The 26,514-nt window shown below is 48.7% G+C and overlaps 12 protein-coding genes and 2 non-coding genes across 14 annotated transcripts; 2 read left to right on the plus strand and 12 right to left on the minus strand.

The window, feature by feature from the left end:
* Nucleotides 1-6: 6 nt before the first annotated feature.
* On the minus strand, nt 7-469 carry B0J16DRAFT_323780 (uncharacterized protein; the record flags this gene model as incomplete). Its single annotated transcript, XM_046125793.1, has 2 exons — nt 7-227; nt 310-469. 2 exons carry the CDS (start codon nt 467-469, stop codon nt 7-9), a joined length of 381 nt encoding a protein of 126 aa, XP_045978659.1.
* Nucleotides 470-668: 199 nt separating this feature from the next.
* Nucleotides 669-2,570, minus strand: B0J16DRAFT_181169 (uncharacterized protein). Its single transcript, XM_046122606.1, has 3 exons — nt 1,236-2,570; nt 1,140-1,187; nt 669-1,092 (listed from the first exon to the last, which is right to left on the minus strand). The coding sequence occupies exons 1-3, from the start codon at nt 2,222-2,224 to the stop codon at nt 729-731; spliced, it is 1,401 nt and encodes a 466-aa protein (XP_045978660.1). The 5' UTR covers nt 2,225-2,570; the 3' UTR covers nt 669-728.
* Nucleotides 2,571-3,363: 793 nt separating this feature from the next.
* On the minus strand, nt 3,364-5,237 carry B0J16DRAFT_181167 (major facilitator superfamily domain-containing protein). Its single transcript, XM_046122605.1, has 3 exons — nt 4,411-5,237; nt 4,130-4,363; nt 3,364-4,079 (listed from the first exon to the last, which is right to left on the minus strand). The coding sequence occupies exons 1-3, from the start codon at nt 5,166-5,168 to the stop codon at nt 3,536-3,538; spliced, it is 1,536 nt and encodes a 511-aa protein (XP_045978661.1). The 5' UTR covers nt 5,169-5,237; the 3' UTR covers nt 3,364-3,535.
* Nucleotides 5,238-5,655: 418 nt separating this feature from the next.
* Nucleotides 5,656-7,008, minus strand: B0J16DRAFT_348431 (uncharacterized protein). Its single transcript, XM_046128740.1, has one exon. It carries the CDS (start codon nt 6,736-6,738, stop codon nt 6,070-6,072), a length of 669 nt encoding a protein of 222 aa, XP_045978662.1. The 5' UTR covers nt 6,739-7,008; the 3' UTR covers nt 5,656-6,069.
* Nucleotides 7,009-8,099, minus strand: B0J16DRAFT_348433 (ankyrin repeat-containing domain protein). The gene is made up of 2 exons (XM_046128741.1): nt 7,668-8,099; nt 7,009-7,619 (listed from the first exon to the last, which is right to left on the minus strand). Exons 1-2 carry the CDS (start codon nt 7,885-7,887, stop codon nt 7,168-7,170), a joined length of 672 nt encoding a protein of 223 aa, XP_045978663.1. The 5' UTR covers nt 7,888-8,099; the 3' UTR covers nt 7,009-7,167.
* Nucleotides 8,100-8,693: 594 nt separating this feature from the next.
* Nucleotides 8,694-9,310, minus strand: B0J16DRAFT_403963 (ankyrin repeat-containing domain protein; the record flags this gene model as incomplete). The annotated part of the gene is made up of 2 exons (XM_046132757.1): nt 8,694-9,058; nt 9,115-9,310. The coding sequence occupies 2 exons, from the start codon at nt 9,308-9,310 to the stop codon at nt 8,694-8,696; spliced, it is 561 nt and encodes a 186-aa protein (XP_045978664.1).
* Nucleotides 9,311-10,556: 1,246 nt separating this feature from the next.
* Nucleotides 10,557-13,370, minus strand: B0J16DRAFT_309734 (uncharacterized protein; the record flags this gene model as incomplete). Its single annotated transcript, XM_046124926.1, has 3 exons — nt 10,557-11,246; nt 11,295-11,408; nt 11,452-13,370. 3 exons carry the CDS (start codon nt 13,368-13,370, stop codon nt 10,601-10,603), a joined length of 2,679 nt encoding a protein of 892 aa, XP_045978665.1. The 3' UTR covers nt 10,557-10,600.
* Nucleotides 13,371-13,819: 449 nt separating this feature from the next.
* On the minus strand, nt 13,820-13,913 carry B0J16DRAFT_t310. The gene has a single exon. It is a non-coding gene; the product is annotated as a tRNA-Phe (tRNA).
* Nucleotides 13,914-14,128: 215 nt separating this feature from the next.
* B0J16DRAFT_309736 (general substrate transporter) lies at nt 14,129-15,509 on the minus strand (the record flags this gene model as incomplete). Its single annotated transcript, XM_046124927.1, has 2 exons — nt 14,129-14,332; nt 14,388-15,509. The coding sequence occupies 2 exons, from the start codon at nt 15,507-15,509 to the stop codon at nt 14,129-14,131; spliced, it is 1,326 nt and encodes a 441-aa protein (XP_045978666.1).
* Nucleotides 15,510-16,180: 671 nt separating this feature from the next.
* B0J16DRAFT_388145 (uncharacterized protein) lies at nt 16,181-17,883 on the minus strand (the record flags this gene model as incomplete). The annotated part of the gene is made up of 2 exons (XM_046131724.1): nt 16,181-17,790; nt 17,844-17,883. The coding sequence occupies 2 exons, from the start codon at nt 17,881-17,883 to the stop codon at nt 16,181-16,183; spliced, it is 1,650 nt and encodes a 549-aa protein (XP_045978667.1).
* Nucleotides 17,884-18,568: 685 nt separating this feature from the next.
* On the minus strand, nt 18,569-20,481 carry B0J16DRAFT_348441 (Metallo-dependent phosphatase-like protein). Its single transcript, XM_046128742.1, has one exon. It carries the CDS (start codon nt 20,191-20,193, stop codon nt 18,934-18,936), a length of 1,260 nt encoding a protein of 419 aa, XP_045978668.1. The 5' UTR covers nt 20,194-20,481; the 3' UTR covers nt 18,569-18,933.
* Nucleotides 20,373-20,454, plus strand: B0J16DRAFT_t272. Its single transcript has one exon. It is a non-coding gene; the product is annotated as a tRNA-Ser (tRNA).
* A 1,161-nt stretch (nt 20,482-21,642) lies between the features above and the next one.
* B0J16DRAFT_388147 (uncharacterized protein) lies at nt 21,643-22,990 on the plus strand (the record flags this gene model as incomplete). Its single annotated transcript, XM_046131725.1, has 3 exons — nt 21,643-22,104; nt 22,160-22,760; nt 22,809-22,990. The coding sequence occupies 3 exons, from the start codon at nt 21,643-21,645 to the stop codon at nt 22,988-22,990; spliced, it is 1,245 nt and encodes a 414-aa protein (XP_045978669.1).
* Nucleotides 22,991-23,857: 867 nt separating this feature from the next.
* Nucleotides 23,858-25,550, minus strand: B0J16DRAFT_181314 (uncharacterized protein). Its single transcript, XM_046122607.1, has 3 exons — nt 25,033-25,550; nt 24,498-24,979; nt 23,858-24,446 (listed from the first exon to the last, which is right to left on the minus strand). Exons 1-3 carry the CDS (start codon nt 25,228-25,230, stop codon nt 23,975-23,977), a joined length of 1,152 nt encoding a protein of 383 aa, XP_045978670.1. The 5' UTR covers nt 25,231-25,550; the 3' UTR covers nt 23,858-23,974.
* Nucleotides 25,551-26,514: the final 964 nt, after the last annotated feature.

Raw genomic sequence — 26,514 nt, forward strand, 5'->3', positions numbered from 1 at the left:
CTCTATCTATTTGCTGACTGCTGATATATCATCTTGGACGGTAGCATTCAGTTCAACCAGTGATTTTCCATGTCTTCCTACCTTGGCAATCATGAGATAAACTAGACAGGTGACAATCCAGTCAGTGACTGGATCAAGAGGATCGACATGCTCGATAGTGTGCATCTGCTCGTGCAGTTTCTCGGTTGGGTAGTCTGACAGATTTACACTCAGGCTGAGCACCTGTTCTGTAGAGACTCAAGTAGCCTTGGGTGTTGAAGTTCACGATGTGAGTAGACTTCAAATACTTGTAGACTCGATGATGCCTACCTACAGCGTTTATCTCCCGGCTGTAAAGAGCACGGACGATGTGCTTTACTCTGCAGGGTGATGATTCTGCATGAGTGTAGGTGAAGGTGACCGCTCCATCAGAATCCCCCTTGCCGCGGTTGGCTGCTTTGGCATCGTCGTTCAACTGTTTGATGCCCATGACTCGTTCGCTCGAACACCTTGCCTGAATGGTGATTGCAGGTCTTGAGGAATGCATAATCTATATGGCAGATGCACAATTACGCAAACTAATTTTACGAAAGTGATGAGAATATCCCCTAAAACTTAGTCTTTGCTTTAATGTAAAGATTGACAATTGACTCTCACAGATAGTTTTCATCTTTTGAAACCACTCATAAGACCCAACAAATCAGACTTGGGAATAATGTTTGTCTTTCTATTACTATATTACAACGCTGTCAACAAATAGCAGCCCTCTGTCCCTTAAATCTCTTAACTTCCTCATCATCCCCCCTCCGCCGTCGACTCGGAACCATAACTGTCCCACCAATTCCCGCCGGTACACCCATATAAGTCGGTATATCTTCCCCAAGCTCGGGAAAATGTGTAAAGAAATCTTGCGACATGGTCCACGCGTTGATATCTCGAATACGCTGATCAAAGATGGGAGATATGTGGTATTTCCCTGTCTGTGGGCTGTGATAGAATGTGTCTTGGAAGGAATCTGACCAGAGGATTTTGAAATTTGATTGGAGCATTTCCCAGAATGTGTTGGTGCAGTATTGATGTTGGGAGAAGATGAGACGTTCTCGTAAGCCAGGCCTGGAGAGTGTTAGTTGATGCTTTGATACCAGTGGGTTTCTACTTACCAGACGAAAAAGTCGATGCCGTAGGAGTGAGGTAGAGCTTGAGATGGTCTTTCATCTGTTAGCCACATGTCGTTAACTCTTTCCAGCATGTCTTACCTATTTAGATACCATCTCGGCAGTGCCGCCCGCCGTGCTAAGGTTGGATCGCCATGATACGTAATAAGCATATGACATATCCTCATAGCAGCAAGCCGTTCAGTATTCCCACAATTCGCAAAGCACAACTCATCCGCAACCCGTAACTTGCGCCACGTAGCCGTCATCTTCCCCGCCCTCTCAAGACTATCCCATCCCTCAACAATAGCTCTCACCGGCATATCCTCAGCACCGTATTCCTCAACCGCCATCTCCTCGGCAGACAACTTTGTCGGTTTTTGTAACGTTTCGTTGATGGCGCGCCATATGTTGGGCTTAACGCCATGGTAGGTCGAGGCGCAGCTCGTGGGGCTGGAGCAGTGGCACAGAACGGGGGCTTTTGGGACGATGACGTCGTTGTCTTCCGCGGGGGCGGGGAGGAGGGGTGTGATGGGCATGAAGCCGTGGCCTGAGGAGGGAAGAATGGTGTTGTCGAAGGCCATTGATGTTGGGTAGGGATCGTTGCTGACGGGGTAGGTCCAGGCTGTGTATGCGAAGGGATCGGTTGGGGCTGCGTCCATGGGGAGTTCTAGTATCGCAGAGCTACTTGTTTCTGAGTCTGCTCTCGTGAGATTAATTGGGACTGTGGAGTTGCTCGATGGTGTTGGTACAGGGAGCTTTGTGGTAGCACTTGATGATGCTTCTGACTTGGTGTCTGGTGATGGTTCATTGGTGGTACTCGCGTCGCCGAGATGACGACGAATGGTCGACCCTAACGAGTCGAGGACTTGAAGTAAATTGTCCCTTTCTTTCGTGATTCTGCCCAATTCATCCATCAACGTAGCTATTTGTGAATTCGAATCGCTTTGTCGCAAATTATCCACCATACTCTCAAGCTGTGCAATCCTACTCTTGGTACGTTCACGTGCCAACCTCTGCGCTTTCCGATCAAGCTCCCTCTTCTTGAGCCGCCGGGCTTCAGCGGTAGCTGGTGAAGTTTCATTATACATGGCGATCTGCGTCAAGGATACAAGTGAGGATCATCCCAGAGAAGAGCACGAAGGAAGGATTTAAATAAGTTAAACAAGACAAGGGATGAAGAAAAGTCTGGGGAAGCGGAACCAAGTCCTTTTTGACGGGTACATGGTAACCACTTAGCTAGGGCAGAACAAGCTTTTGCGCTACCAAGGCATGGAAAGGGGGGAAGGCAGGAACACTAACTAATTTGGTAGTTGTTTGAGAGGGTGATGTAAGAGCCGGGGCGGCTTGTTCCGTACCATCTCGGTAGTGGGAGATAACGCCCGTCATTTTGCGTGGCGACTAACCTCGAACGAAATGTCTCGCAGGTCTCATTTGGAGGGTGATCTTCATTCGCGCGGATGGCTTGCGCAACGTGGTTTGAAGGTGAATGACTCGTGCCGATCAACAGTTTCTCTCTCTAGCGCATTGATCAAGAGCTGAGCTTTGGGGCAGATTGGCGATCTGTTAACAAGGATGCTTCATTACGGGAGTAGATCCCATTGAAGTTACACTGCACAGACTATAGGGCCGAAAAGTTAAAATTCTTAGATGCACTGCAACGTAAACACGTTGGGAATGCCGCTGAAGAATGTGAGAATGCATCGTATTGTGAATCAATGCCGGGGCTACGGGTGAAACATGGCGTCGTTCGGCGGGCTAGTCAGCGTTGGTCGCTTACAGCATCAGTGAGTAAGCTTTTACTTTTAGCTAGTGATTCACAAGTTGGAGGCGAATATATATGGCAGCGATCCTACTGTCTGGTCAGTCTGATAACCTCGGTCTCGGTAGCACTAGCAACCATACTAACACTCACACTCCGAACAAAGACCCTTACTAAAATGACATCCTCTGTAGCGTCCAACATTCCACGTGAGAATGACACCGTTGACGTGCCGAACCCCCGTCCAAGACCCCTACCGGCGCCAAAGCCAAAGCCTGGACCTAAGCCTAAGCCCATTATTAACTAATTCCGCGGACGGTACTTCCGATCGGAAATTCCGGCAGTCATCAATCTTTTTCAGCAGCGCAAGGAGAATTAAAAGGGCCGGTAATGACAGTTAGTATCGTTTGAGATTCTCACTGTGAGAGGCAAGGAGAATGGTATTGTTCTTGGCGCAATATGATTCGCATTCCCGTAACTACCGGAGCTAGAAAATTTTGACATCCAATAGTTCAGCTATGCAAGGGACCCCCTAGATATAAATACATTTTCGGGTAACTGATATCCATTCCCATTTGATGTGAAATGAAATGCAGATGCCGTTAGGATCCGATGCAGTCTAATTTCTTGGCTGCATCTTCTACTCTCGCTTCAACCCAACCTTACCCGCCTTTCGAAGCCCAACGCCACCAATCGAAGCACAAAGAAGCATAAAAGCAAACATGGTCCAGAAGCTGGCCTTGTATCCTTCCAGCAATGCTTTGGTCGCCTCCAACCCTGAATGGTTCTTTGTTACCAGGGTAGACACAACCTGCATAATGGCCAGACCCATAGCATTCCCAAATTGGGATGCCGCGTTAAATACCGATCCAGCGATAGCTTGCTTATCTTCTGGGAATGTCTCAGTGACGACGATTAAACCAACCGTGAATAAGACGTCAATGGAGACGGGCATGAGGACTTGAGCAAAGAAAGCGGTTGTCCAGTATGTCCAGCTCGGGTTGGTCACAGCCATGAGAAGCGGTGAGAGAGCAGTCAGGATAGACGTAATAACAATAAGCCAAATGGCAGGAATCCTGTGCACAACAAGACCAGTAGTGAAGTTCAAAGCCACACCAACAACAACACTCGGCAGAATCCGGATCGCCGCATTCAGGGCAGACAAGTGTTGAATTTCTTGAAAACTAGTTCTTCGTTAGCAGTGACATTTTGTGACATTCATGGCATAACTAACAATAAACTAGAGAACAGCTCTAGGGAGTTGATGACAGCGTTTGACAGGGCGATCGTCACGCAGATGCTAGTGAAGGCGTGGTTGCGCCAGAACGAATTGGGTATCAACGCCGGTTTCCCCTTCTTAACCTGGATGTGCATCCACACTACGAAGAGAGGCAGAGCGACTAAGCTGAGACAGAGGATGACGATGCTGCTTGCTTCCTTGATGCGATAGACGTCGGTGCTGATGATGCTGTGATATGATTAGCATACTTGCGATCGAAGATGGGGGTGACTTACGCAAGGAAGTAGCAGAGAAGAGCCATGAAAGCTGAAGCGAGTAGAGTGCCCAACCAGTCAACCTTGGTAGCGACACTATTCATGACATCTCTGAACGTTCCAAGAGGTTCAGACTTTGGCAAAGACCAAAACCCAACCGCAGACAAAAACAGAACAATACCCCCGTAGAGATACCATCCCGCCCTCCACCCAACAGTCTCAACAAGCACACCACCAAGCACAAGTCCAAAAGAGAATCCCAAAGGTTGACTCAACCCGAGACATGCAAAAGCTAAATTCCGTCCCCGTCCACGCGCAAGGGTCTTTGTAACCAACGCAACCGAACTTGCTAGATGCAGCGCCAAAGCTACGCCCTGCAGGGCACGCAGCGCGACAAGCTCCTCACCAGCCTGTATAAAGCCACAAGCGAGCATGATAGCCCCGCTAAGTATGCAGCCGACTAGCTCGACGGATCTTGCGCCGAGGACGTCGGCTAGGGCTCCTGCGAGGAGGAGTGTAGATGCTGTTGCTAGACCTTGCACGGAGGAGGGCCAGAATGCGAGGGAGGGCGGGAGATGAAGATCGGAGGTCATTTGAGGAAGACCGACGACGATCAGTCCGTTTGTTGCGCTGCATGCGAAGTTCACGCCTGAAAGTTGGAATGTTACTGCTATTTTCTGAAGTTTTGAGAATGGCCTATCGGAGGTGTCGGACTCAAATTCGGTAGTTGGTGGTACCGGCATGGGCTCTACCAATAGTGTTTCCGTTTGAGTCGCCATTGTGAGACAGTAGCCACAGTCGATAGCTGAATCAGTCTTGGCTTCTCCAGTAGAGAATTGTTGGCCAGGTTCGTTGACCAGCTTATTTATGAACAAGTCGGGGGGTCATCTCAATTAAGGCTGGTGCGCCCTTTAGGTGGAGTATGACATGCAAGGGGCGTATTACAAGGTTCTTTTGACAGCACCGGGGAGGATTTGGTCAGCGCTAACTACCTTCGGTTGCTGTTGGGTCGGAAGCGAAGGTGCATGATCCTTTATCACCCTTTGAAAGAATGATGCATCCCACGTTCTTATCACGCCCTTTTGCAAATCACTTAGAAAGCGAGGTTGTGAGTCATCCGGTGATTGTCTGGGGAAAGCTTCATCTTGTCGCAGGAGTTTTGTGGAGGACAAATGAAAAGCAACAGATTATTTGAATGAAACTAATAGTAGATAAAGCTGGCACATCATGGCAACGCTAATAAACAAGCTCAATGACTAGGGGAATCTCTAAAGATCCTTTCTCAATTTAGAACCTCCATGCATCTTCGAAAAACGAGCCTTCTCAACCTCATTCGGCTCAACCCACCATTCATCCGCCTTCACCTTCTCAAAGCCCTTCTCTCCCCACTTCTTTATCTGCTTCACGGCAATTTGATGGAATGGGACATCTAGATCCTTTGACATCTTGTCCTTGATGAGATCCATCACCGCGTGATGACCGCAATCAGGGCCTTTGTCATTCACGAAGAACACCTCATACGCAGCCTCCTTCTCCTCGTCGCCCTTCTTTAGCGCGCGATCCATGCTGTTCATCATGGACTTCTTGTTATACCCCACAGGCTTCATCCACTCCTCCACCTTCTTGTAGTCCAACTGGAATCCCGCGCTATCGTACGTTGGGGATCCATCGGGGCTTTTCTTATAACACTGGTGCAGATCGTAGAAGCAGTACAGGGGATCGTTCTTTTCCTCTCTGTGTTTCGGAATGTGGAATTTCGATAGCCATTCTTCTGTCACTTCGCGTTCCTCGTAGCGGGGTCTTCTGACGCGTCCTGGGGTACGTCGAGGGTCTCGAATCTTTGAGTGGTCGAAGTCGAACTCGAGAGCTTTGTCGGTAAGTGTTGGCTTCTTCTCTTCCGTTGGGGTTGATGGCTCGGCTTCGGCATTGGATTCCTATGTCTTCTTGGATTGCTTGGGCTTGGGCTCTGGTGCGGATGATTCCGTCTTGCTTGATTGGCGCTTGTGGCCTCGGGGTTGCGGCGAGGTGGAATTGTCCTCGTGAGTCTCGGTTCCGTTTCTTGTTCTCATTTTGGCTGTTAATCGGTTGGAATGAGAGATAGTCTGATAATGTCAATGATGTTTTCTGGTGAAGTAAAGAGCTGGGAACGCTGGAGATGAGTTTGCGACGCCTTCGAGATGATATCATTGCTGTGATGTCATGGACACGTGACAGCTCTACGCGTCGCGTATCGACGCGCTCATCGTGATCTCGACAGCACAGAGGAGGGAAACTACATGTCTCAAAGCGCGCGCAGTTCAAATCTATTGAGATCGACATCCCGTCGCTAGCTTGAACAATACTCTCCATTAGGTCTGATCACTGGGACAGCCCTTCTCTCCAGCTCCTGAACTTGTCATGGAGCGTCTCAATGCTACGTGACTCCGCGTGGATTCAGAGTCATGACCAAACTCGACCTTTATCATTCGGCGTTACATTCTTCCGCATCTTTGTTAAATGTTAGCTGAAGTACGGATAATAAGTGATGTCCTCTATGTATGAGACCAGCGTCAAGGTGTCGGAAGAATCGGTCACCGGGAGCATAAGGGACGAAAAGATTTAGTTAAGCTTAGATAGGCATTTATGCTCTATTTATTTTCATTCTCTAAGCCTTAGCTAACAATCACGCCTTGTTGGCCCGAAATCTCAGGAAACCTTATGCCTCTCGTGGTTCCTTCGTTCATTCATTTAGTCAGCAGATTTACCACCGGCTCTGCGCTCTTGATCCCTCCCCATCCCTCACAAGACAATCGTGGTGAACTTGGGACGGGCCTGTCGATCCCACATCGCCCGGCCCTCAACACTTGTGTCAACAAGTCCGGTGTCATTCAAGATCCTGGCAATCGCCCCCTGGTTGTGAAAGATAGCCCAGTAGAAGGGTGTCTTACCATCGTTGTCCATAGAGTCTGGGTTGACTGCGTCAATTCCCAGAAGTCGTCGGGTGACTTCTTGACTGCCCTTCATCGCAGCGTACGCGAGGGGTGTGCGACCGTTGTCATCCTTCACCTCGGCGTTAACGCCTTCGTTGAGAAGGAAGTCGACAATTTCGATGCATCCCGCGTTGCTTGCGTGGTGGAGGGGAGTCATGCCTGCTTCGCCATGGGCAGTGATGTCGACTTGGCCAGTCTCAACGATCATCCTGAAGATGGCAGGATTGTTGCAAGCCCATCGGAACAAGTACGAGCTGTACTCTTCTCAAAGGTCAGGATAAGTATGATCAAAAGTCGAAGGTAACTTACTGCTGAAGTCAAATGCGTCAAGTGCGAACAGCTTTCGCGCAATCTCAACTTGCCCGCCCGGAATTGCAGTGCTCATGAGGTTAAATCCAGAGCATACATGCCCATCTTGATAGAGACTAGCTCGATGCTCGGGCTGAGCGATCAGCTGGTTGAAGAGAGTGATGTTCCCTTCACGGATAGCCTTGTAAAAAGGGGGCTCCAAATCAGCGAAGGAAACCATAGTGGTAGTTCTGTTGTTGTTGTGGTATGATTGTGAAGACGAAGCTCTTTGGTAAGGAAGGAAGATGAAGAGTCAAGAGAAGAAATGACGGGCGGCGAAGAGGCCTTTAAGTACTTGAGAGGAAGCTTCGCAGTGAATCACTGCTTGTTTGCTGAGATGTGCAGTGCCGGCCAGCTAGCAAACAATTTGGCGAGCAAACGCGTCTTATATGCCGATTTTGCCGGTGCAAACAGGAAAGGCAGAGAAGCGCATGGAAAAAGAACCACCCGTCTAGGTACCAGAAGAAACAGCTGCTGCGCCACAGAAAAAAACTGGCAGACATGCCACTGAGTGTCTTGGTTTCAACATGTTGGAGAGTGAGGGAAAACGCAAGCTGGACTGATCACAAAAAACAACAACTTGACTTGAGATGAGAACGCGATGAATGGGATGTCTGAGTGGAATGACGCCTCGTTCAACCAACACCTGAGCTCTTTAGGGTGCCAGAATAGTTGGCTGCAGAAGGCATAAGGCAGAGAGACTAAGTACTAGGAATTGCCATCCTCATATCCACTGCAAGCCGTCAGGCTAAAGGAACCCCATACTTCTCATCACTCCTTCGCCCATCCGTTCCCTCAAGTCCTTGACTCCTTCTAACAGCAGTAGAAGATTTGCCGCACACTTGATTACCGGTGTATTAAATACCTGTGTACCAATACGAGGGTCGATTAATCACCCGGTCAGCCAATCCATCCTGAAACGCCTGAGCCTCAATATCTTGGCTGACGCGTCCTGAATCGCCCAAGATCTCCGTAAGTGTCGAATGGTCACAGAAAGAAAAGAGGCCAATAGAAGGGAATTTCAACCTCAGGGTCGTGAGCATCGGGGTTAACTCCGTTTACCTGTAGAAGTTGGCGGACAACATCCTCTTTTCCTGCATTAGCAGCCCACATGAGAGGTGTCTGACCGACGTTGTCCTGCTCGTCTGGGTTGATGCCTTCCTGTTGGAGGAGAAAGTCGACAATGGGGAGACAACCCGCTTTGCTGGCCCAGTGAAGGGGAGTAGCACCTTTGTCGTCGCGGTTGGTGAGGTTGACTTTGCCAGTCTCGGCAATGATCTTGAAGATCTCAATTTGTTTGAAAATGGCAGCCCTGACCAGGTAGGAGGTAGCTCCTTCTGTAGTGGGATACTCTATTCGATTATCAGATCTTAACCACAAGGAATTCAAACAATGAGAAATGACTTACGCGTAATGTCGAAAACTGAAGGGGGAAATGAAATCAAGGTTTTGACGAAATCAAGACGGCCCTGCATAATCGCGGACATTAAGCACAAGCTCCCAATTCCACTGTTGAGCTCAGCTTGGGTCTCGGGCTGCTCCAGCAGATGGTTGAAGCGGGTGATGTCTCCATCAGAGATCGCATCGTACAGAAGCAACAACATGGTAAGTAAAGAGATTGTGTGCGAATATCAGGTGCCCTGGCCGAAAGAGCGATTGATCCGTCCTTTGCTCTCGGGAGGTGTTGTTGGAAGACAAATGTGAAGGGTGAAGGAAGGGTTTCTCGAAAGAGATTTATGAGGGCGCCAAACTAAGAGCCAGTGTTGGGTCTAGGTCACTGCTTGTTTGCCACAAATAATGCAAAGTGCCAGCTGGCGGCCAGCTGGCAAACAGATGAAATGAAATGCCTTGACTTACCGGTTCTGCCAGTGCAAACAGCTAACAATTGTTAAATGTCATATTTGCTATTGAAAAGCCAAAGTGTGCCTTTTATTGTGAATCGCCTAAACGCCTAGCTGCCGACCGAATTTTCCCCTTCCAACGCCAGCCAACAAACACAAGATGACTCCTTCATCCCTTATTCCTCCTTCAGGGCAATCCAGAAATTCAGCACTTCTAATAGCCCATTAGGGTTATTCCTTCCAAAGGGTACCTCAGACCCCTGCTTAGCAAGGACTACATACTCCCTTGCTAGGTCTAGGTTACAGGCTTGTGGGTTGTAGCTGCAGGCAACGGTATAAGCAAAATAGAAGATCCTTGCGTAGACCTTTAAGTCAGGCTCCCTTTCTAAGTTGCATAGGGCTTTGAAAAAGGGATGGTTTTTCAGGTCCCTCTTCTTATTACCGTTAAGGCTGTTAAGGGGTATAGATATCCCTTGGATAAGGTTAATTGTATTGCTGTTGTAACTAGGGCTGCCTATCTTAGCTACAAGCTAAGAATCAAGAGGCATTGTGTAATGCATTACTAAGGAGGTGTAGCTGTTATCTATGTTAGGTCTCTGCTTTTAACTATCCCTAGGGACTTACTGACCTTATTGACGAGGTACGGCTATGATTATAGCTTGTTAATGTGGGTGAAAGGAAGAGGAAAAAAGCCGGATGAAAGCAAGGAAGGCATTTATGCTGTACCTAAACCTTATGTTTAGGCAGGGCAAAAAAAAAAAAGGTTATGTGTGGGCAAAGGAGTCATGATGCCCTTTGAAAAGTGTAAATATCACCGAAAACCTTGAGCTTATCTGATCGCTATTGAAAAGCATAATGCAGGCGAAAGCAAAGCACTCCACAGATAACTAAATAAACGCAAAGGCTTTCACAAGAGGATGCAACTGTTGGCGTGGCTTGCACAATAGCTATTGTCACCAACCAGAACAATCCAACAAACACTCAACGGTGATAGAATACAGAGTCAATGCCAATAGGTATAGAATGATGGAGAATCCAATATATACACAACTACTAAACTCGAGCCAAAGAGAGAGTGACAGAATCTGTCCCAGAAATCGGCACAATCCAACCTCCCCGATCTTCTTTCGCCCCCTCTGCCTTGACACTCCACTTCTCGGAACCCGTCGACTCAATCCACACGACAGCTTGAGTCGCCTTCGGCGCGTCATTCATCTGCGACAAAGTAACCTCAACCGTCTCACCCGCAGTATCGAAAGTGAACTCCGTGATGACTCCGACATCAACCGAAATCAACACCTTCAGCGGCCCGATAAACACCCTCTTCTTTACAGCATCTCTCGGCTTCACCGTATACGCACTCCCATCCTTCAACAAGATCCCTCCATACGCAACCATTCCAAGCTCTTCGTCATCAGCGACATACGTACCCGAGTTAAGAACAGTACCGATCAAGCCGCCGCCATAATCACCGATTATGCCATCCCACTTCAGGGTGTCGGGAAACGAGTGGAAGGCAGCACTGGGGAAGCCGTCCTGGTTGATGTTGGTCATAGGTGCAAAGGATCCAGCGTAGCCAGTTCGGAGGAGGTATGTGTCTGATGGATTGTCGCGGAAGGCTGAGAGGAGGACTTGGGAGTTGAGACCGGAGCCGTAGTGATGGATTTGACGCTCGATGCGTTTGAGCTTGCCTCCGTATCTTGCGACAGTCAGTATGCGATGAAGCTCACGGCTTCGAAGGACTCACATAAAATCCCAATATCGACGAGCATTTCCATTCCAGCCCCAGTGAGGCACGTTCGGCATGTAACCCAACACGCTATCAATCGTCTTCTGGACCGAGTCGTCGAAGCCAAAGTATCTAGAAGGTCAGCCGAATCCCACTGCGCCTGGGGTTTACTCACCTAGTCCAGTAGTACACACCTTCCTGACCCGTCGAATCCCAAGCCATCTCACTCCCAAACGGAATCTCTTGCGAATGCCAAAGTTCAGCGCGCTCCTTCATAGCACTCTCTACGGCATTGGCAGCAGTATCGTTACCCTCGCGCTTCAGATCAGCCAGAACCTCGCCAAACACCGTCTCGCCCATGAGACCAACATCGCGATACGATACGTCCTTTTGGGTCATGCGGATGATCGTCTTCTGCGCTTGATCCAAGTACCACGTCCACGACTTGGAAGTCAGATCCGGATATGCTCGAGCAATACGATACATAGACCAGTATGCCACCGTGACGTGAACGTAGTTATACGCTCGTTCGAAGCTTGCAGCTGATTTCTTATCCCAAGAAGTCCAGGTGGTCCAGTCAATATTCTTGCTGTAAGGATAGTCCACCTCTTCTGGCTCGTAGTAGAAGAGCGACTTGCGCACGCCATAGTCTTGAGCTTGGAGTCTTCCCCAAATTGTCTCCATAACCATGTCATCGAGCTTTACGATCTCCTGGGCGTCTGGTTGCAGTACTTGTTTGAGAAAGGCAGCGACATATGCTCCCGTGCCACCTTCGTCGCTGAGTCCTGCGATCCAAACTCTCGGGTCTTGCTCAACGATGGAGTCCTTTTCGTAATCGTATGTCATGACTGATGGGGATCGCTTGAAGGGGTCTGATGAGTCGTTGAACCAGGCTTTGGTGGTCAGGAAGTTTCCAAGGTCGTCGAGCGTTTCAGTCGTGGCCTTGGTAACGTAGTAATGTACGGTCTGTACCTTTCCGTCTGCGTATGTGATTGATACCCGGACACGACCCCAGGCGGAGGAAGATGGGGTAAGCGTATACTTTCCATCGCCATCTTTGTTCACTTCAAAAGCACCCTGAGGTGAAACCTCGATGGATTCGGCTTTGCTGTCGCTCGTAAGAATAAGCTGCGCAGGAAGATCTCGTGGAGTGATGTACCCCGGAACCCCAACCGCGACGGGAGTCCCAGTCTTTAGAATAGCCTTATCAAAGTCTCGAACAGACTCAGCCAAAGTAAAGCGAACACCAAATTCCAGCGAGTCCCCAGGTTTTAAAACCTTCGAAGTCGGTTCATTCCAAGGCTCAACGTCTTCCCACTCTTTCTCCGCCCAAGCCTTGGTCAACACCTGCCACTCATACAGTCCTTCAAACGTCTGACTTCCGTAGCCCGTAGACTCGAACCAAGGCTCTTCTAGATTTCGGTATGCCTCCAGCGCTGTCTTTGTTCCATTCAGAGGTGCGACCACGAGACCTTTTCCGGTACCCTTGACAGGCGTAATTCGGATATGGCCGGCATCTTGGCCTATATAGGGATCTGAGAGGGAGCAATGCGCTGCCATGTCTTCGGCGGTCCTGTTGGTGAAGATGCTGTTGAACTCGGCTGGGAATCCAAGGCTGCCAATTTCGATCGTGTTCTTTCCTTCATTGGTTATGATGAAGCGAAGGCTTAGATCCCCATCCACGTCGAGCCACTCGCGCGTGATGTTCAGAGGACTATTCGAAAGTGTTGGTGCGATGTCCGAAGCCGCAAGCGCTGAGCTCGAAGTGATGTTTTTGACAGGCTTACGACTTTTAGCAGAATCGCCGCCTTTCCACGTCGTATCGCCTTCTTCGCGATAGCGATACGTGATGTCTCCCCAGTGGTACTGCCCATTTTGCGCGCGAACGTCAATTCGGTCAAATGGGAGGAAGTCGAATGAATCGTCCGCCGAAGTCAATGAGGCAAGAACTTGAGCGTCGCGAACAATGCGGGCATTGAAGTTCTCTGTCTTGATGTCGATGTAGCCATTTTTCAAGCCGAGATCGTCTCTCTGCGCTTGTACGATTGCAACAGTGAAAGCGAGAAGGCTGCAGAACCGCTTGAAGGAAGGCATGATGACTTCAGCTTTGCATGTCGCATATAGGTCATTAAGCTGGGGCCATTGATGTCCTTTAAGCAACTTCCCAGCTGAACAAAAGTACCGGGATACTGGGCATCGGGGTAAAGCCAGAGATGGTTGTGATCGTATTCGACATCGTCACTGACAAACATGGAAGCTTTTGAGGTTGATCAATTGAGCGGTCTTGCGTGATTGGTACGCATGGAAGGTATGCATCACAACGCCAAGATCACCACAACCGAATCCCGTAGCATTGAGCTAATGACAAGGTCGTTTGACCTTCCTCATAAATTTTCGGAAGAACAATGTCGCAAAGGGTAAAAGTAAAAACCTGATTTAGCAAATTTTCGCATAGTGAGTGTCTTGTTGTCAGTCAATTGACATTTGTTCTATTGTATAGAAGAGATGGACGAATCGTAGTGGAAAACGGCAAAAAAAGAACATGCGGTTTATGTGGATCGAACACATGACCTTCAGATATCGGTATGATTGAAGTTTGACTTCAGTCTGACGCTCTCCCAACTGAGCTAAACCCGCTTGTTGAAAACTTTGTGCTATTGGAACTATATGTACGGCATCCCCCTGCTCTGCCAAATTTCGTCAAGCACCTCGTCAAGCACCTCTTCCATCCGATGCTCACTATCTCCAAATCTTTTAGCGTGCTCGCAAGCACACAGGCCATTTTAAGCACAACTTATTAAACGAAATTATTTTGCCATCTACACAAACGATTGCTACCTATTTTTCGCATTCTACAGATTGAGCGGAAAGCTCTTCTCTTTCGTACCACCATGTCGTTTCTCGATTTCCTCCAAACTGTACCCCTTCGTCTCGCCCATGAACAAAATCACCATAACAGTAGTCGCCAAACTGCATCCAGCAAACAAATAGTACGCGCCGAACGATGACTTATCCAACAGCACCGGCGTCACCAAAGCCACGATATAATTGGCAGTCTGTTCACGAAGTCAGTAAATATCTTCATGCAAACAGTGTCGGCGTTTGACTTACCCAGTTCGAACTCTGCGCCAGACTAGAAGCACTACTCCTCGTCCGTCTAGGCATACTCTCAACAACCCAAGTTCTAAACCCAATCGCCCACGTAAAACTAAACGCAATAGCAAACAGATAGATACAAACGATGACAACCCATCTTCCAGCTCCATACTCGGGATGGACTTGACCTGCAGCGTAAAGCGAGCCCATGATCACCATTAACCCAACAATCAGCACACCGCCGAGAATACTCTGCATGCGGCGCCCCCAGCGATCTGCAAAGATTGTTGCAGGGAGTGTAGCGGCTAGAATAACAACGGCGGAGACACCAGATGCCAGGAAAGATGCTTTCTCACCGCTAAGACCGGCTTGCGTGAAGAGGATGGGGGCGTAGTAGAGAACACCATCGATACCACTGAATTGCTGCATGCCCATCAGGAAGCAAGCAAAGGCTGTGCGGTTGCGATACGGGGCTGAAAAAGCACAGCGAAAATCTTTGAAAGTGTGCTGGATATCCTGCCAGAGCGTTGTTTCGCCGTCAAGAGGTGTATCCCCGTTTTGGGCGAGAAGCTCTTTTTCCTCGACTTCATCAATACCGAGTTGTCTGCATACAACTCGTGCTTCGTCGATGCGCCCCTTGGAGAGAAGCCATCGTGGAGAAGGGGGTACGATGAACGCGACCATTGATAGCAAGACTCCAAGGAATGCAACGATGGCAAGCGGTAAACGCCATGTAACAGACGAATCGCCCAGTCTTGAGGTTCCATAGCAAGTGAAGTATCCGGTGACAATTCCTGTAGTAATAAGAAACTGCGGTAGCGCCGTCATGATGCCTCTCACCCTCGAAGGCGACATCTCTGAAACTTGCACATAAACATTACTCAAGAACAATCCCTCGCCCATGCCTTTAACAAGACGTCCAAAGATGAACACACCAAGATACGGTGCACCACACTCGATAGCTGCTCCAATGCCGAAGATGACAGAGCCAATGGCAATGAGTCTAACATGCCCAAAACGGTGCGCAAGGGCTCCAGCGACGAGCGCTGTCAATGCTCCAGGGATGAGGATAGTTGAGACGATAACTCCGTGGATGGTAGCTGAGAAATCGCCAAAGGTATGTTTGAAAGAGGACATGGTCGTTATAGGACCGATGCTTCCTGTATCCATTCTATCACGAATTAACATTATTTGATCCTGACAAGGAGCACGGAACATACCCGAAAAGGAACGCAACACACGAGGTTGCGACACCAGCGGTCGCATACAAAGGGATTTTCACCATTACGATTTACAGTGAATATGATACTACTACAACATCTCTCTTGAAGCATAACTGCTACTTATATACCTACTCGCCTCTGTTTTAAGCTTATCTTTTGCAGTCGGTGTGATCAGACTTTTATTTTTATTGTGGAACAATTCGCATCGGTCTACCTCTTTAAGGTCGCCGATGGAGACGATGGGTCTTGCGGAGTTTCCACTTTGGAAATAAGGTGTGGTTTTCTGGGGCTATTATTAGGAAAATTTGAGTCGGACTCGGCTTGGATACCTTGTGGGTGAAAATTCGGGTCCGATTTCTCGGAGAGTGTGAGATACTCTCGGGATGGCTACCGGTTGTGGATACGATAAGACAGCGTGCTCTAGAATGAGAATTGGCACATCAGACACATAAGCCATGACATCTTGGACTTAATAAAATTGCGCCATCCTTGTGTAAATTGGATATTATGCCGAGTGGTTTGTTATGATGGCTTGCTAATCATCAGACTCCCAACAATCCAACCTTCTCAATCTAATCCGGGCCATCATCCCGAGCCAGAAGGACCCCCAAGATGACAATTCCTAAAACACGATAACCAATCCTTATTATCCGCCAACGTCTGATCCCACGGATCGTGGGTATCATAAACAATCCTCCTCGCCTCTGTCTGAAACATCTCATCCGTCGGCATAATCCCTACACTGATCTGCTGCTGCGCATACTTTCCTAAATGATATGCCAGAAATTCCGGAAAGGACAAAGAGTTGACGTCCTTCGCTGTAGACTCCGTTTGTTGAGGTGGTAGTTCCTCGAAGACTCGCTTCGCTACCTCGGCTTCATCCCTCGCATTCTTGACAATCTGTAATAAATGATCCTTCGAACTAGGATCCGTAGCAGAGAACGGTACAGGCGCCCGTTCCTCTGCTGCGATCATGTATGGCGCAAGGGCGTTTGTAACTCTTGCTTCGACATGTGGTTCGAAATCGTGCTCGCCTTTCCAATCTTCCATCGTATCACCTTTCCGAAAATGTTTCGCTAGATGTTCCACACGCTCTTGCCAAGTTTCCATCCTGATACTACAAATCCCACAGCGAGATTTTATAGGCGGTCCTTCGACTTTCCAGGTATCGATGACAGGTAAGGTCTTGACATGGTGAACCAGTCGTAGATGTTGAACAAGATGGTCTTTGCGGCGGAAGATATGTGGTTTTTCGTCGTTTTGGCAGCTGGCGTGGTTATGCGTTTCGAGATGTTCCGCGCTGGGATCGAGTTGACTGCAATAAGCACAATGACTCCGTCCAGTATCCGGCGACACAACCATTCCTCCAAAAGGCGTACATCGCCATCCCTGTAGATCCAAATGAAGTGACTTCTCATGCCGTGCCCAATCGTACTTGCTCTTAAAACTATCACAACAAAATGTACAAGGAAAACGTCTCTTCTCTGTTATCTTGCTCTTCGCAGAACCCCGCTTCGATTTGGAAACTCGTCCTCTCCGTCGCGCAGGCGATCCCACAGAGACATCAGAAACACTCGTCGCACTACCTATAGACCCCGCGCGACTTCCGACACGGCTTTTCCCCAAACTTCCAGCGGAGGAGCGTTTGCGTAGTGTTGTTTTTGAGAGGGCGTCGGCTATAGCGGATAAAGAGGCTGGCTCGGCTTCAGGCGGCGAATCTTGCCATCTCTGCATGGGATCTTGTGTTCTATCGCGCTGGAGGCTTGTGTGGGGTATTGAAATCGGTTTGGTTGTTGGACTGCGGAAATATGTGCTTCGTTTGCGCGGGAGGGTGGGATGTTGGGGTTCGAGCGGTGGAAGACCTACGAAGCTGGTGTTCAAGGCTGGCGTGCTGATGCGCTCGTCGGCTGTGGCTAGCGGCGAGATATCGCGACTTGTCTCTGTTTGCATTGAGGGCGATGTTTGCCATTGTTGAAGATCTAGCGCTGGGTCGAGCCAGAATTCGTTGTGTGGGTGTGCTGAGAGGTCTAGGTTGAAGTCGTCGGTGAAGAAACTCTGTTCTACCGGGAAGGGATTGTTTTGTATCGGAAACGGGTATCCTTCCGCCAGAGTATCGAACTGTGGTGTAAATTCATCCTGAGTCTGTTTGTTCGCAAGTCCGAGTCTTGCAAAATCGAGTTCCGAGAAAGTCAAGACTGGTTACACATCAGCGCGATTCAAATGTGGTAATGCGAAAAGGAGGGCTTACTGTCACCGTCGAGGTCATCTCTTGGTGCGTTGGATGCCATCTCATTCAATGGCGATGGCGTCGCTTGAGGATTGATGATGAGAGAAGTTGGCAACTTTTTTTGGTCAGACGCCTTCCAAAGACTCACAACTCCGAGAGTGACGGACTTTCCGGAGTCGGAGTAAGACTAGCAATTCCCCACCTTGAAGTCTAGACTCGTGCCGATCAGGGACCCATTCAGCGGGGGTTAGTTGGCCGATCGAGAAAGAGCCAATTGCCCGAATGCTTCTCTTTTGGCGATTTGTTGAAGGGAAGTTATGTGTTGTGTTTCACCGCTCATATGTTTGCTCTCCCCCTTGCGTGAAGCCCACAGTCGACTCATTCATCCGTTGAAATGACTCTTCTAGGAAGAGGGGCTGCGAAATATCGGCAGGTAGCACAACGCGGTGTCATTCATGATGACAAATACGTTTCTATGTCATGATAAGGGCGTATGAATTGAGAACTCATGCCAGTAGAGATGTGGCGAGAGCTTAATTGATGCATGGTGGTTGGAGATGTACGGGGATCAAAGAAAGCACGAAGACGCAACACGCCGGTTAACAATGAGCACATAGGCCCCGGTATTTATAATAGGAGCTCATAATTCATCTCGCTATCTGTTTTAACTTCAAGATGATCAAAGTGGTCTCATTGCTGTAGGGCGCGGTTTCAATCATGAAGATGGAAGGCTTCCCCGGGCTTGACTCGGTAAGAGTTCCCGGGGCTGGCAAATCGCAACTTCGGGTTCCAATTAATAAAAAGAACATAGCTCCTCGGTGTTATCTCTAAAACCTGTATAATCCCCCTTGTTACAATCGAAATCCTCCGGTTGTATTGTCAGCGGGTGAGTACAGCGATGAAGAGAGCTAGTGCCAATTGGATGTGACACTCGCTGTAGGGCGTGAAAATGACCTGGGTCGGGACGAAATCGGAGTAGTTTATTTCCGCTAACTCCAAAGCTTCCATGGAAACAACGATTCTAATCCTATTTGATGATTCATACCAAATTTTGAACGGAGGGCCGATTGCCTAGCAATTTCGCAATGTAGAATCTTTCCGATACAGGCTTTCAAGATCCCTCCGCCTTATCCTCAGCCTTCTTCACAGCATCGACTTGAACAATCTCATGCTCCAACCCACCATCCTTCCTATCGATAACCAAAGCCGTCAAACTCTTCCCATAAACGCATCCAGAATCTAATCCAAACGTATATCTCGCAACAGCAGGATCCTCAGCACCAATCTGCAATCCCACACGAGCATCATGCCCATAAACGACAATACTCCTCTCCTCAACATCTTCGATAGCATTCTGCCATCGATTCCAAGCATCAATCCACCAATCGCCCTCGCGACTTTCTAGAGGAAAGCCGATAAGATCTTCTTTGTGCTGTCCGGTGAAACCTTCGCCGTTCTTGACGACGTCTGCCATTTTGGCTAACTGGGTCTTGATTTCTTCATCCGACGCGTGTTGAAATGCTGCGTAGCGACGCACACGACTCTTGGCGCCTTTGATCATATCGGCTTTGATGGCTTCGGGGGTCTCTGCCTCAGGAACAGGGTAGACCAGACCACGCATGTTCATCACTGCCCATGGGTCTTGTTCTTCGAGGGGAATCTGGGGTACAAGACCACCGTGCGCAACGATGAGTGTTCCAGCATTCCAAGGCGCTGCGGTAGCTTCTCTTGGTAGCTTGATGCGTAGAATCAGCGGTTGTGAAGCGAGCCATTTGATCTGCTCGTCAGAAAGACCAGCCGCGGTTCCAAAGTCGCTTGCCGCCATGTAAGGTTTCAAATCCTCTCTCGACAATGCCTTGATATCATCTCTCACAGTTTGATCACCCTCGCTCTTCTCCTTCTCAGCCTCCGCATTGAATCGGTTCCATCTCTCAATAATCTCCCCATCTTCACCTCTCTTCGCAGCGCTATAAGCCGCAAGAACACGATCCTCATTATTTCCTCTTATCGCAAGCGCATCTAGATCCATGGCCAGTTGCACAACACCAGGGCTGTCAGGACCCTTGTTGATCAAGTCGCCGACAAAAATGAGTTGATCGCCATTGGTTTTATCGTAGGAGACTTTTTCTAGGAGGTTTTTGAGTTCGGGGAGATGCCCGTGTACGTCGCCGACTATGATAAGTCTGCCTGTGAGTTTGACGTCTTGGACGTGAGTTTGTAGGCGGTGCCATGAGGTTGAGTCGGAGATTTGGAGGCCGGAAAGCTGCTCTTGCAGCGTGTCTCGAGTGGCCATCGCAGGTGAGTTATTCGAGCGCTTTGAATGTGAAAGAAAATAAGAATGTGAAAAGTGAGAGAATTTTTCTGCGGTCATTTATGTTTTGGTGGTAACACGGAACTTGGTGGCGAGGCCTCATTGATGAGGTACCGATACAGTCATCGGGCGCAGGCAGAAGTGGAAAAATCATCCGCAGCAAGGCAGACTACCCTGGTAGAGCATCTAGATTACTCAGCACGTAATATGAGCAGCCATTTCAATCAAATCAGCAAAAAGGCGCAGTGGCAGAGTGGTCTAATGCGATAGACTAGAAATCTATTCTCTTCGGAGGCGTCTGTTCGAATCAGGCCTGCGTCGACTGACAATTCAGGACTTTGACCAAGTCCATCTTTTTTTTCTTTGCGTGCTACGAAAAAAAAAGGAACTTCTTTTTGCCATCATGGTAGCTTTGGACTGTGCACTCATTGGTCCTTTCTATGCTGTGTCGCCGCTAGCTTCACTCCGGTGAGGCGGCAACAGACCTAGGGTAGAGTCAAGATAGAACGAAATGTGATGATAAGGTAGTCATCAATTCGCTGCTAATGATGAAAGGATAGGGTGCCGACCTGATCTAGAGCTCAAATAGTATTTAACATGATAAACCCCTGCATTAGAGCCGATTCGCCATCGTAAATCCCCAATCATCAGGTTAATCTAGTCCACGTTTGAATGTGCCAGTACACAGCCTGGGATTATACTGTCTCGACCGCCAATAACGCATCTGGCCTACCATTTCCGGCATCATTACCCGTAACCCCAAACTCTAACTTAGCTCAAGCTTTTTGATCGTTCCTGTAACGTGGCTTGGCATAGGACAGACAAGCACGCCGGGAATGTCTCAAGGTTTCGGAGGAACGTGCCGAATAGTGGCCCTATCCGGATTCGAGACACACCATTGCCGTGTTTGCATTCCAACCTGGCTTTTGAGCCTTCCAGCCCCTAAAATGGAAATGCGATTTTTCTATATGTGTAACGTCGTAAATGGCGATCAGGAATGGCGATCTAATCTCTTCCAACAATGCATTCTGTTGGTGGCGCACTTGTACAAGCAAGTTGCGGCGAACAGGCTTGACATGGCGTTAAAAACCTCGAACCATCTAAAATACTAGATCTGGTGACTGATAGTTCCAAGCTACCTGGAAGCCTAACCAGGGGCGATCGGAATTCCAAAAACACAACTGCTGCTAGTCTGGACTGCAGAGCTTCTAGACCTCAGCTAGTCCGCCAACGATAGGAATAATAAGGTACAATGCCCCCCTGAGCATTCCATGTTGGCTGTGATTGTTGCACAGATAAACCTCTTTCAGTTGATTGCTGTTGAATTAAGACAGTGAGTATGCACGGTTAACAAACATGACATTGCGTGTGTTGCACAGGTCCTATGTAACATGGCAATCTCAACAGGACTGTGATTCGAGTCTTATGCTGACTGTCTTGAACAGATATCAAGGCGAGAGACAACCGGATCTACTCAGGCTCCATCCTTGTCCTTGCCCAAGGTTCAAAATGAGTTTACTCGGGCGGCTCCAAGAGAGCAAGAAGCGCACCCGCGTCGCCTTGATATGCTGCTTCTTGCTCTACATCATCGGCCTTCTCTACTACACATACCGTTTCCCAGCATTCACATACATCCAACGACCCACGTCCTCACCGACGCGATCATCCCTCGTCAAACCAGGAAATATCACAGTCAGCGGCATCGTCTTCTACGGCCGACAAAGTCGAGTCCAGATCATGAAGTGCTATATCGAGCGCAACATGGTAGACAACGGAGGATGGCTTGACGAAGTCCTTTGGGTTGCCAACACTGAAAAGAGCGATAACTTGCGATATCTCGAAGAGATAATAGCTTCGAATCCACGATATAAGAAAATTCATCCTCAAGAGATCGCTGGGACGTATACCTATAAGCATATCTGGAAATTGCTGGAGAGGGGGAAGTACTACGTCAAGATTGATGACGATGTCGTACGTTCTGAGTCACATGTCTTGCTTCGCTAAGTGCTAATTACTCGTCTCGCAGGTCTGGATTGACGACGACGCTATACCCAACCTCGTCACACGGAAGATCGAAAACCCGAATGACTTTGTGGTCTCGGGTAACATCATCAACAACCCTCCTCTGGGCTTCTTTCACATGCGAATGGGCGCTGTACATCCATACTTCCCTGAGCGTTTTCAATCACTTGATCTCAACATCTCCAGCGGTACAGACTATTGGAAGCCTTCTCAACATCCGTCTTGGGATGGACCAGCGAAGTTCAAGTGGGACCTTGAGAACGATCCTCCATCGTGGGATAACCACAGGTGGCTGAGAGTAACTAACGATAGAGCTCTATATCAGACACCCGCTGCCAAACTTAAATACGAAGTCTGGGGTGATAGCTACAAGAACTGGGCCATCGCATCGCAAATGCACATGTCTCTATTCGAAAACATGGAAAAGAACCAACTAGACCTATACAAATTCTCCAAGCCCTGGATCATGTACGAAGACCGTATCAGGATAAACTTCATGTGCATCTACAGCGACGACATCCTCAACACAGACCCAGAAAACTGGCCCGACGACAAAGGCGACGAAGACATGCTCGTCCTCGACCTACCCGAGAAGCTCCGTCGTCGTAAGTAGCCCCTAAGCCAACAGTTCTCATGACTAACATATTATGCAGCTGTCGTGATTCAAGGCAACGCATTAGCCGCGCATTATCAATACACGGATCAGAATCAGCTCAAGACTACAGACATTTTACCGAGATATCGTTCCTTGGCTGCAGACAGGTATTGTCTAGGGAGTAAGGCTTTTCGGCCCGCTGGACAGGAAATGAAACAAAGATCGCCTCAAAATGCTTGATGTTTTTACTCAATAATTGTCTATTAATTATGGAGTTTTGTTTGATACCTCGTGATGGCCTTGCAAGTGGGTAACAATGATGTTCTCTAGGGCTTAGCTGTCAAGATAAGTGCCAGGGTAAGTTAGCATAAAGTGGTCTACTTATTTCGTCTATTAGACTCTTGACGACAAATTCTTCCGACACCCTGATAGCCGGTAATAAAGCCCACGCGGCACGTTTGATGCGTGGAAACCATTTGCCCACTTACGATACAACCTCTGTGGTAATTCCCATGCAAATATTACCATCGTGCGCTCCTGAGCTTCCTAGTGGTCTTTTCGGCTCGCTTACACTGGCGAGAAAAAAACTAATGCACCGGGTAGTCGGGAACCAAGACGCTTATGCCTGAGCGTAAAGCGGCTGAAGAAAAAAAAGGGGAAATGGTCGATCACTAACTTTAGCCGAGAAATGGGCAGATTATTTGCTTTTGGAAGATACGGGTAAAAAAGTTGATGTATCAGATTGGGCTGGAAATGAGGTTATTTTGAGGATCGACATGACTCTTTGCTGCAGGTAAGTGTTGAAGATCTGTGGATAAGAGACATGGAGATGGAGTCATGTGCTTTGACGAAGGATTCGATGGTGAGAGGTCGAGAATACGAATATGGCCTTTTCGGATGTAGGGCTTACGTTATCCGGCGGGTATAGCTCTCTGACCATCAGTGAGGCTCAAGGGAATGACAATTGGCTGACATGTACGTACTTTACTGAGTCGTTATGATTGGACTATCAAGTAAACGTACCGAGGTGGCTGCAGACTACAATCGACGTCGTGATATATTGGTTTCAAAGTGCACATGGTGACGACATTAACACTCATTCATGGGGGGAAATAGTTGTGAGCGAAATTTATGCTTGGTATTGACTAGAAGAAGATATTATTTTAAGATGATTTGAGGTAATGCCCCGGCTAAGTCGACAATATGCTATCATTTTACCCGACACTACTGCTTTCGAGAGTGTGTCACCGTCCATCGAGTCTCGACGTTAATCGCGTTGTTGCGATCCTCAGACGATCCAACAGTCAAGTTCTTCTCCGACCCTGACTCGTCAGGGAATCCCGAGACACTGTATCCGTGCTGGAGCTTATCTTGGGGCCGGTAATCGTCCATCTCCCAGGATGACAGGTTGGGGTCGCGGGCGATCTCAGGGGGGGCTGCGCTGCTGGCACCCGTTCGGCTCTGCTCGCGAAAGCCAGTACTTCGGGAGTTGGAGTATTCGTCGAGGCGGGAACCGCCCATTCGCTTCTTGTACTTGGCGTAGAAAGGGCGCAGCATAGGAATACTGACACAGAGGATGGCCAGGTTGGGTTCGAGGATGAAGAGGAAGATAGTCGTGGGCATGGTTCCGGTGATGTTGGTGTCGAGCTCGACGGTCGAGATGTAGATGAGTCGGAAGATGGCGCAAACAACGCAGCTGGATAAGTTAGTGGGTATATTTTGGGTCTTTATAGGAAGCAAGACTTACGCAAGACCAAGAGCAAAACAAGAGGTGATACCGATCTTCTCAGCACGTCTTGTCTTCAAGCCCCAAACACTGTGCATGGGCAGAGCCATAATGATCAAATCGCCAACAGCGTTGGTAGCAATCAAGGACTTAATCATGGGCATGTATTGACCTCCGCAAGTAAGAGGCGCCTCCCATTGAGCCTGAACTGGTGAACAAAGGAAAATGCAAGCGCCGAGGTAGGCAATCCACCACAATCCGACGAAGGCGAGAGAAATCTTGGAAGATCTTTGCATAAAGGTCGTAGGAAAGACGCGGATGAAGAAGGCAAGCATGCTTGCTTTGACGGCGGCGAGAAGCGTAACGTAGAGGATTTGCATGCAGAATGTCAACTTCAGAATGAAAGGTACGTTGACGAGGAGTTCTTGGTGAGTTTCGAGTTTGTATCCATTTCCAACAGGCGCAAAGAGCCCTTGACAGCACAGCATTGCTACACCCAGCGGCTAAAAGATTGTTAGTTGCTGTTACCATTGCACATCAAGAGATGATCACCAACCGTTGAGAAAATAACGAAGAAGTCATCCCATCCAAGACCAGGTCCCATAAGTCGTCCGACGACCCGCAGCCCGACAACAAAGAGGACCAAAAGAACAACGATGCAGTTGATGGCGAGTTCGGCCACGACGAAGTCCAGTATGGGCAAGAAGACCTGCGCGGACGAGTCCACTGGTCCCGCCGGAGCAGCAGCAGACATGGTGGGCGAGATTTGCGAAGACAAGCAGAACAAAACACTCAAATCGAAACAAAAGACAACCGGGGAAGGGTTAAAATATCACAACCAACATCAATCAAGCAAGCATGGGGAGAAAATGACGAGGACGAGCTAAGGTTACCCCAGTGTTCCTTATATCAATTCCAAGTGCGAGGGAAAAAGGAAAGGGTAGTAATGGGACAAGGAACAGTAAAATGTCCTGTCGATCATTGATTGTTCCTTTCTTAGCTTGCGGAAGCGAACGGCTGCGGCGCATGTAGAATGTCAGGATTGAAGAGGGGAAAGAAGACAGGAACCTGCATTAGTTTGACCACTATTTCTCTGCAACAACGGTCATTTAGACCGAACTAAGGTCAGCAACTGCCAAAAAGAACGTATGACTGCGTAACTTGGACCCAGTAATCTCTTTGCCACGGACTGTTCTTGGGAGGGATCATTCGAGTATCCGTACCCGAGAACCCTTTGGCACCGCGGGCGCGGATTCTGAGACCAAGCAGGGGTTTCCCGGGCAGGGGAGAGAAGAGTCTTACGGATCCAGGGTGGAACAAACTTGGCACGGTTGACCCTTGTGAGTGGTAGAGAATACGGATATAACGGGCATATTGCAAATTGCCACACGTGAGTCAAGTAAAACCCCAAGGTGCCAAGAAGCCAAGGATTGGAATCCTTCGAGAGTCAAGAAAAAAAATATGAAAAATAACGAAAAAGCAACCACAGTTCAGCTGGTGGGAGTCTGAGCACCAGAGCCTGGGCACTGGTACCAAGAAAAAGCAAGGTTGCAGAGGCGAGAAAAAAAAGGAACACGCGAGACGCATGGCAAACAGGCCATTGTAATGGAGCCCAATAGACGAAGCAGAACACAACTCCACTGGTAAAGAGACGCTCTGTTTGCTTTTCGACCTCGACTTTCTTGACTCGGCAACTGCAACATAACATTGCATTGTAAATGGGCACGCCGTAAAATGTGCCGGGGCTGACTAGTGGCATCAAGCATACGGGTAATCCCTGGTGGGCAGTGATTCCATGGCACTTGTTGAACTAACTAATCTAACGATGAGCTATCCTAATGCAGCCTTACAGACCTGAAAAGGCTGAACGAAAAAGGTAGTTCTTGAGAACAGACATTGCGGAGGGCATAGGGAAACGTAACGGTCTTCCCGAAGCGTAAGATTTGGGCGGTTGAGATTGCGAGTTACTGCGAGCTAGAGACGACGGACGGTTGTTGGTGCCCGTGGCTAAAAGACTCCTAGACCACTTGGCGAACAG

This window comes from Fusarium flagelliforme, assembly GCF_020744385.1.
Source record: "Fusarium flagelliforme strain FIESC 12 MPI-CAGE-AA-0113 chromosome Unknown B0J16scaffold_7, whole genome shotgun sequence".
Lineage (NCBI taxonomy): Eukaryota > Fungi > Ascomycota > Sordariomycetes > Hypocreales > Nectriaceae > Fusarium > Fusarium flagelliforme.

What these genes read in the sequence shown, in the direction of transcription:
- B0J16DRAFT_181314 (XM_046122607.1), bottom strand. Translation starts at nt 25,230, where the DNA reads ATGTCTGCTGCTGCTCCGGCGGGACCAGTGGACTCGTCCGCGCAGGTC. An exon ending in TCTTCGTTATTTTCTCAACG is followed by an intron (nt 24,980 to 25,032) that starts GTTGGTGATCAT and finishes ACAATCTTTTAG; the next exon opens with CCGCTGGGTGTAGCAATGCT. An exon ending in TGTTTTGCTCTTGGTCTTGC is followed by an intron (nt 24,447 to 24,497) that starts GTAAGTCTTGCT and finishes TAACTTATCCAG; the next exon opens with CTGCGTTGTTTGCGCCATCT.
- B0J16DRAFT_348441 (XM_046128742.1), bottom strand. Translation starts at nt 20,193, where the DNA reads ATGACCGCAGAAAAATTCTCTCACTTTTCACATTCTTATTTTCTTTCA.
- B0J16DRAFT_348433 (XM_046128741.1), bottom strand. Translation starts at nt 7,887, where the DNA reads ATGGTTTCCTTCGCTGATTTGGAGCCCCCTTTTTACAAGGCTATCCGT. An exon ending in TGACGCATTTGACTTCAGCA is followed by an intron (nt 7,620 to 7,667) that starts GTAAGTTACCTT and finishes ACCTTTGAGAAG; the next exon opens with AGTACAGCTCGTACTTGTTC.
- B0J16DRAFT_181167 (XM_046122605.1), bottom strand. Translation starts at nt 5,168, where the DNA reads ATGGCGACTCAAACGGAAACACTATTGGTAGAGCCCATGCCGGTACCA. An exon ending in CTTCTCTGCTACTTCCTTGC is followed by an intron (nt 4,364 to 4,410) that starts GTAAGTCACCCC and finishes ATCATATCACAG; the next exon opens with CATCATCAGCACCGACGTCT. An exon ending in GAGCTGTTCTCTAGTTTATT is followed by an intron (nt 4,080 to 4,129) that starts GTTAGTTATGCC and finishes ACGAAGAACTAG; the next exon opens with TTTTCAAGAAATTCAACACT.
- B0J16DRAFT_181169 (XM_046122606.1), bottom strand. Translation starts at nt 2,224, where the DNA reads ATGTATAATGAAACTTCACCAGCTACCGCTGAAGCCCGGCGGCTCAAG. An exon ending in CCGAGATGGTATCTAAATAG is followed by an intron (nt 1,188 to 1,235) that starts GTAAGACATGCT and finishes AACAGATGAAAG; the next exon opens with ACCATCTCAAGCTCTACCTC. An exon ending in GGCATCGACTTTTTCGTCTG is followed by an intron (nt 1,093 to 1,139) that starts GTAAGTAGAAAC and finishes AACACTCTCCAG; the next exon opens with GCCTGGCTTACGAGAACGTC.
- B0J16DRAFT_348431 (XM_046128740.1), bottom strand. Translation starts at nt 6,738, where the DNA reads ATGGAGAGTATTGTTCAAGCTAGCGACGGGATGTCGATCTCAATAGAT.